This window comes from Brassica oleracea, chromosome C8 (genome assembly GCF_000695525.1).
Source record: "Brassica oleracea var. oleracea cultivar TO1000 chromosome C8, BOL, whole genome shotgun sequence".
In the NCBI taxonomy this organism is placed as follows: Eukaryota; Viridiplantae; Streptophyta; class Magnoliopsida; order Brassicales; family Brassicaceae; genus Brassica; species Brassica oleracea.
The window spans coordinates 30982544-30991004 of NC_027755.1; the positions used below are offsets into that span (position 1 = coordinate 30982544).

Here is an 8461-nt window from a genome sequence, read left to right on the forward strand (position 1 = left end):
ATAAAAAAAATTGTAAATAACTAGCACATACATAAACATATTACAACAATATTAATTAATTAAATATTATATTAAAATATAAAAAAATTAAATAAAAATAAATTAATTAATATTAAACTTCAAAAGAAATATTTTCGTAATTCATATATGATCTATTAGTGCATTTCGAAGTAAAAATGGCTCTCCTCATTTTTACTTTGTAGATTACGAGCTAAAAGTTGTTGAAATCGGGTAATATTGATACTTGTTAATACATTAGATCAGAACAAGAAAGTAAAAGAGAAATATAAAATATTGCTAAAAAATAATTTCTTTTCGATGATATTAATACTCGTGAATATATTCGATATGAATAGAAAAGAATTTTACGAAAATTAAAAGACATCAAAAACAACAACAACAACAATCATCTTCAGTTTCATAAAAAAATTTGGACAATATTTAAAAAAATTGAAGTTTATGGATCAAACTTACCTGACTATTAGTGTTGTTATAATATTTAAATTTGTGTAATAGTTATGTCTTCATATATTTTTTAAAAATATTTTTGTTAAGGTTTTATGGTATATTATTGTTGTCCAAATCTAACTTAAAATATTTTAAATCTTATTTTAAAATTTTATTTAATTTTATGTGCAAAATTTAAAATTTGTAAACAAAATTTAAAATATTTATGAGATATAATTTTTTTAAGGATTAAAACAATAAACGAAAAATATTTATAAATCATAATGGTGATGTGTGATTGTAGGGACCAAAATACAAATAAAAATATGAAACTTTAAATTTGAAATTTTGAGTAGTGAAATTTCATATATAGAGTTTCATTCTTCGAAATGAAAATTTGAAGTTTCTTTTTGGAAAGCAAAAAACTTTATATTTAAAATTATAGAGTGTCTTGTAGAAATGTTTTTACGTTCGCCAAAAAAAAGTTATAGTCAACGCCTTTTCTGAATAGATTCGACCTGGCAACTTTTAAGATTGTTTAAAGTATGAATCAAACTTTAATTTCGAGAAAAGGACCTCTCTTTTTGTTTGTTTGTTCAAGGACCTCTCTCTATAAATTGCTAACCCACAGATGAAAAAAAGAGAGGAAAAAAGAAGACTTCCCTTCTTTTGCCGGCTATAACGCGCCTATCTCCGTGTCCACACTTACTATATTGCGCCCAACTCCGTATGCGCACTTACTATATTGCGCCTGTCTCCGTCTTCGCGATCGCTTCGCCGTCTAATGTCTGATTTGCGACGTCTCCTTCACACGTTTAAACAATAACTTGTCCGTATGTGCAAATCCAAAATGGGCGTCAATGCTTCAGAGCCGACTCGAAGACCATCTCGGCCGAGCCAATCTCAGGGAAGGCACCACTCCTCGAGACGCTCTCCGTCAACGAGCACGACCGGTACGACAACAACGAGCTCGAATTCTAACAAAACCCCTGCTTCCTCCTCCTCCGGTGCTTCTTCTTCAGCCGCAAGTCGAACATCCCTCGCTAGTCTCCGCGAATCCTTACCCGAAAACCCTCATATCTACGACGTCTCCGAGATTCGCGCCGCCACCAACAACTTCCTCGCCCACCGCTTGTCTTCCTCCTCCTCCTCCAAAGCCTCGTGGCGATGCAATTTGCGCGGGAAAGAGGTCGTCGTCTTCCAGAGAAAGTTCAGGCGGAGGATCGCCAAAGACGAGCTTAAGGATCGCCTCTCCGATATCTGCCGGAGCCACCACGGGAGCATCATCAAGCTCCTCGGGGCCTCCGTCTCCGGAAGCGGAGGAGGCGATCACATCTACTTAGTCTACGAGTACGTCAACGGAGCGTCTCTCGCCGATTGCTTGCGGAACCCTAAGAACCCTAACTTCACCGTGTTGTCGAATTGGGCCTCGAGGATCCAAATCGCGACGGATCTGGCCCATGGGCTCGACTACATCCACAACAAAACTGGGCTCAAGATCGAGAATCTCGTTCACAACCACATCAAGAGCTCCGCGGTGATCGTGACGGAGCCCGATTACAACGCGAATATCTGCCACTTCGGGACCGCGCAGTTATGCGGGGAAACGAACGAAACGACGCCGGAGAGAGACGGACACGGACGGAGAGGACGCTCTTCCTCGAGATTCGAAGGCGCGAGAGGGTACATGTCGCCGGAGTTTCAGGCCTCCGGGATCGCCACTCGGGAATCAGACGTGTTCGCGTTTGGAGTCGTGATGCTTGAGCTTCTCTCCGGCGAGGAGCCGCTGAAGTATAGGTACGACAAAGCCACCGGGGATTTCGAGCGGACTTCGGTGATTGAAACCGCGAAAGCGGTGATCGACGGCGGAGATGGAGATACAGAGGGGCTGCTGAGGAGGTGGGTTGATCGGAGATTAGGGGATTCGTTTCCGGTGGCGGTGGTGGAGAAGCTGACGCGATTGGCGTTGGAGTGCGCTGTGGAGGATCCGGTGAATCGGCCGGAGATGGGAAGAGTCGCCGGGAAAATATCGCAACTGTATTTAGAATCGGAGAAATGGGCGACGAACATGAAACGGCCAACGGATATAACCGTCTCCTATGCTCCCAGATGAGGAAATAATGAATCTCAATTCTTTTTTTTTCAGTTTTTCTTTCATAATTTGTATATTCATTTTTTTTTTTCAAATTATTGATGATTTATTTGGTCATGTGGGACATGAAAACTATATAATATGAGGAATGATAAACATCCGTTTCCCATACGTTGTTCGGGGTAGTACATGACATGATGCTTTAGTTAAGTTAATGTCTTTGGTGTTTGAGGATTTGCAATAGTATTCAAAAGTCAAAATGATGAAGAAGAGATAAAGTTAAGGGAAAGTAGTAACAGCATCTGCATTGAAGGTTCAATGCACAAGTTTACACTTTTCTCAAAAAAAAAAAAATTAAAATATTCTTTTTTTTTGTGAACTCAGCTCCTGCAGGTTCAGTGGAATGAACCTGGTTCATCACTATATCGCGGGCTCCACGCTATTTGGTGGTGGTCCGCGATTGGTCTGCTTAATTTTTTTTTTTTTTTTTTAAATCAAACGAAAAAATAATAAAAAAATAATAAAAAATTAAAGTTATGAACCCCACTCAAGGTTCATTGATGCTGATGCCCTCAGGCTTGTAATGGAATCTGTTTTTGAGTCGTGTGGATGTGGTTTTAAGTCAAGACATGAGTTATATGAGGGACCAATCTTACATTAATGTTAGTTTGATTTAAGAAAATGTTTGACTAACGGTCTAATGCAAGTGTACATGTGTTATCTGGACCCTAGACTACATAATTTTCAGAATCAAGTTTTCTTATGTAGTTGTGTTCTGATAGTTTTGTATGTCAGTCAATTTGAAGTGATGTTCTCGTGAAGCTTTTCTTCTTCAATTCTATGTGAAACATTCGAGGTGGCTTTCACGATATACGGGCTTTTGCATAGATCTTAGCATTGGGCTTAAGGTACTTCGTAGCCCAATAGTTTTTTTAATTATTTAACTGCTCGGACTCATTTGAGGGCCTCATCTCTAAAAACAAAGTCTGAAACATCGAAGAACAAAATAAATGAATACCACAAAGTTTGTTTTAATTCAACATTGCATTTACGTCTCTCTCACTCAAGGGTTATGCCAAAATTAGCAAATCCAGATTCTTAAATTTTCCAGTTAATCTCTTGAATAATATAAGTCCGTTTGATGCTTGCATTCCATAAGGATTATACTTCTACTAGCTCTCATATGTTATGTCCATTGGCCTAAATCTTTGGCTTTTTTGTTGTCTTCTGGAAACAATAGCATACAAGCAAAAACTCTCATAAGACCATATACGTTATAAAACGTATAGATTATATTTCTTACAAAGAAAAAATATTCATATGTGACAATATGTATTCTAAAAGACCATATGTATCCAATTCATTCAACATTTATACAGCATGCAAGAGAATCTTAAAAAAGGAGTCTTAGGCTCCGAATGGTAACAGAAGGATGAACGGTTCGGGATGAATGAATTAGATACTGCGGTATGGGCAAAGCGCGGTTTTATTAACTGAAGAATACTAGCGGTTATTAAAAATAAAAACGGTACATAATAAAATGTGAATGGTAACAAAAGCGAAATGCAGTACATAAACAATAGTAGAATGGTAAAAATATTATAAGCGGTGCGGAATACAAATTAAAATCAAATATATTAATAAAACAAAATATAATTATTACTAATAAATATATAAAATTTAAATTTCTCTTATGACACAATATAGACAAAGATACTATAAAATTTTTGAGTTTACCTACAACATATTTGTAATATTATCTCTTATCTGAGCCATATATTCTCCATCTACTGCATTTGTAGATTTGATATTTTTGTGTCATCTAATTCGTTATCTGAGTTTGTATTATTTGTTCTCGTCTCTATCAATAATTCAACAAAATCTAAAATTATGTAGCCCCATTGTACATTAATTTACTAAATATATTCTAGACAACTACATTTTTTCTTAAATTATTTAATATAAATAATTAAGTTTGATATATATTAGTTTATATTTTGTATATTACATAGCTATTATAGTTCTAAAATGACATTTTCTGTTTATAAATTAAAATTATATTGATACATATTTTAAACTTAATTATTTATATTTAATGAATTAAAGAAATTGAAATGAAAAAAAAAACAAAGCTCACCAACACATCAAACCGCACCAACTTATCTTCTTATGCGTTTCATGTGCGGGTCGTCGACCACACTTCCAATTCTATTTTCTTTTCTTTTTTAATTACAAACCACACTATGTGTTTTGTGTGTATGTTTAGGGTGAATGGTTACATAAATAAAAATATACATGCGTTTACTTGTATCCGTTACCAAACATTCATAACTTTTTGGGCCATAACTGATGATTGGTCCATCCTCTGTCATTAGTCAGAAGGTATTTCAAACTCAGATCAGACAGTGTAGTACGCTTTCGGACTAGTCCATTATGTAGCACTAATTACCTTCCTCCCGGAACCGACCAGATTAGCCGATAGAGTTTATAAAAAAAAACATTCATAACCTTAAAGGATGCAATTTTGGATTAACGGTCAACTGGTCACACTAGTAATTAAGCAGGTTATAAATAACCGTATTGGATAGAAAATAAAAATAAATAAAATTATTGAATATAAAAGGAAAAGAGAATGAGGAGTCAAGTCAAAACATCACATCATTTTACACAAAGCATACAACTGTCTTGTCTTGTCAAATCATTTGCGTCTACACAAAATCTTACTACATTGAAAAAAAAAAAGAAGAAGACAAAAATCTTACTCCCATACATATTTACTAATACACAAACATAGACATGCACATACGTGGTCCTTAACTACTATACTATTAACTTTAGAAAAAAAATTAGTGTAAAAGTTAAAGCCATGAACTTTAGAGTTCTTTTTTGGGTAAAATTAGAGCCTTTTTTACCCAAGTTTTTCAACGTAGATGACATTTTGGTACAAATTAAGCAATTGACCTTCTTAATTTTTTAAACTAGAAAATAACTCTTTCAACTCATATGTAAGTACGTATGAATATAATACTTGTCGTCCTTTGCTAATTGCTACTATTAACTTTAGAAAATTTTTGTTGTTGTAATTTGTAAATGCTAAGGCTATGAACTTTAGAGCTATTTTGTAGATAACATTTTTTACCCAACGTTTTCAAAGTAGATGACATGTGTTTTGGTGCAGATTAAGCAAAGAATCTTCTTAATTAAGACAATAGTCAATAACTCTTTCAGCTCATATGTAAGTACGAATATAATTATTGTGGTCGGACGACGAGAAAACGAACTACTCGATCGATCATGGCCTTGATTGATCTAAAGAAACGGCAACGTTTCGCGGATTTGGGGCCAATACTATAGTTGATGCATTGATGAGTAACCAGCGGAGAGCGTTATCTGATGTGAAGAGGAAGGTGGTAAAGGAACGATGGTGCACATATATCACCGCTGAAGAAAAGGATCATAGAGACATGCGAGACCCGTTTAAAGATGGAACAAATTATTAGTTACTTCATTCATGTCAGATTAAACATAAGAAAGTGAATACATATATGATGATCGGTTGTCTAAATCGTGCAATGATAGCAATAAATCAATTTACCCTTTTAGATGTTATCCACTAATCATAAGGGTCGAATTAGTATTTTGATGAAGTACAATTTCAGTTGAAATAATTGATCATTTGAGTATTAGTTGAAAGGTTCGCAGCTCTCTGGATAAATTAAGTTTGCAAGGTGAATTGGTGATAAGACAATATGGCTATTCGTACGCTTTATTAATTTCTAAAACTTCTGTTTCAGATAAAGAATTAAGTGATATATAGATCTTCTCTTCATTGATGAGGCAAGACTTTGAATAGCTATCTATGGAATTTGAAAAATCAGATATAGAGAAACAGGCTATATATATATTGAGATATATCATATAAATACAGAAATATAATACATACTATTCAATAATGTACGTTAACAATTGTTTTTGCATGCAATTGATTGGAAAGTTGAGAAGTAGGTGCAGATAGAGTAATAACAGCCTTTGGTAACAAGAACATTATTATGTACGACCACGCTAAAAGATCTTGTTCTATGTTTTAACTTTTAAACTATTGAAGTAAATCTTCTTTATCTAAACAAAAAGCAGCTGAGATTTACTATTCCACAACATGTTTTCTTGTTCTTTTTCTTTCTTTCAATATTTGCAATCCTTAATAAACACTTCTTCTGTCTTTTGCCACAATACTTAGCAGCAGAACTGGAAGCTCCAGCTTTTCTTGTCTCTTCTTTTCTTAATCATATACTATTATAAATATGAGTATATTTTTTTGATGAAATGTTAAATTTATTAATCATCAGAAGAAAGAATAGTTATGTACAAAAATAATTAAAGACATTATAGCCTAAGAGTGTGCATGGAACCAGCGCTGCATCAAGCCCCGTAGATGAGGTTTCTCCCAATATTTGACTGACAGTAACCGATTTTTCACAGCTCTCCCAATTACCTCAGCCAATTGGCTAGCCTGTCTTGGCCTCTTATGGTGTTTCTTGTCATTCCTCTCTCTCCAAATCATGTAAATTGTAACTTGGAATACTAGGCGCAGAAGAACATAGGCAAGACGATCAAAGTTGTGTGTAGCAAGAAGATGAAGCGTGGTTTCTCAGTCTGGATCAGGGGGCCGACCCATTAGTGTTCCTACTACCTCTAGCCAAAGCGTGTAAGTGTAGGGGCAGGCGAAGAAAAGGTGATCCCGCGACTCGTTTGGTTCACCGCAGAACAGACATCCTTGAGTGAGGCCCCAAGCACGCATGCGATCCCCCGTAGACAATTTATTCCTTATAGCAAGCCAAGTAATGAATCCAAAACGAGGTACTCCTAAGGAAAACCATATCACTTTGCTCCATGCCGTAGTAGGACTGTGCGTACGTATCTGCTGCCATGTATCAGCAGTAGAGAAAATCTTACGAAACTCGTTTGGTCCTCTCTTCCATAGAGCAATATCAGGACCAGTACGATCATCAACAAGCGTGTGGCTTTCGACTGCTAGAATCATATCGCTCATTTGCCTATCTCGGCATCGACGAAAAACCCAATGACCAGCATTCCACACTTCACACACCAAAGCATTACGCGCTATACCCAGTTTCTGAGTCTCAATCTCACCTGCAACCTCAATCAATCTACCCAGCGGGTGCCATAGATCTGTCCAAAACCGCGTGGTCTGGCCATTATGAATCTCCAAACGGAAGAACTACTTTGCAATTGGCCTCAACTGTAGTAATCTTCGCCGGACCCAGGAGCCAAGGCCAGTATCTCTAATATCCCAAAAGGACTCTTGTCTCACTAAGTGTTCTCGCACCCAGTCAGCCCAAATCGTATTACGTTTATCATATTATGCTGAGGACCGGTTCTGTGCACACGAATACACAGCTAAATAGCTAATACGACTAATTTGTTGGTTATACATTAGGGTATACTATTATAATTTCGGGAGTTTCAGTTGAAGATGACTTTGAGTTTGACTCGTGGAATTTATATTGGTTCAATTTTTCTTCTTTCAGAGCTGTCATCCAAGTGGAAGAAAATATGCACTGATGCCACAATGTCTACGAAAATGCTAGGGCAATAATTTACACTACTTATGAGAGATATCCCCGGTATATTATTTGTGAAACATTACAACTTTTTTTTGTAGCCACATGTCATTACTAGGATGATTCTTAGAATTATTAGAGAAATATGTTGGTCCATCTAATTATATAATAAGCTATTTATTAAACTAACCATAAATTTATTATTAATGTCATTTATTATTTTCTTAAATAAAGATTACGGAATTGCCTAATGTGGCTAAAGTATATATGACAATTAATGATTTTGAATAATAAAGATTTGATAAAAAAATGTATCTTCTATCAAATTTATTAAAATAAT

At 35.6% G+C, this 8461-nt stretch overlaps 2 protein-coding genes across 2 annotated transcripts; one reads left to right on the forward strand and one right to left on the reverse strand.

Annotated features, from left to right (window-relative positions):
- The first annotated feature begins 993 nt into the window (after window positions 1-993).
- LOC106308299 (lysM domain receptor-like kinase 3) lies at window positions 994-2728 on the forward strand. The gene is given in 1 exon segment (XM_013745451.1): window positions 994-2728. A coding segment is annotated over 1 exon segment (1329 nt). The 5' UTR covers window positions 994-1231; the 3' UTR covers window positions 2561-2728.
- Window positions 2729-7187: 4459 nt separating this feature from the next.
- LOC106309169 lies at window positions 7188-7756 on the reverse strand. The gene is made up of 2 exons (XM_013746231.1): window positions 7741-7756; window positions 7188-7690 (listed from the first exon to the last, which is right to left on the reverse strand). Exons 1-2 carry the CDS (start codon window positions 7754-7756, stop codon window positions 7188-7190), a joined length of 519 nt encoding a protein of 172 aa, XP_013601685.1.
- Window positions 7757-8461: the final 705 nt, after the last annotated feature.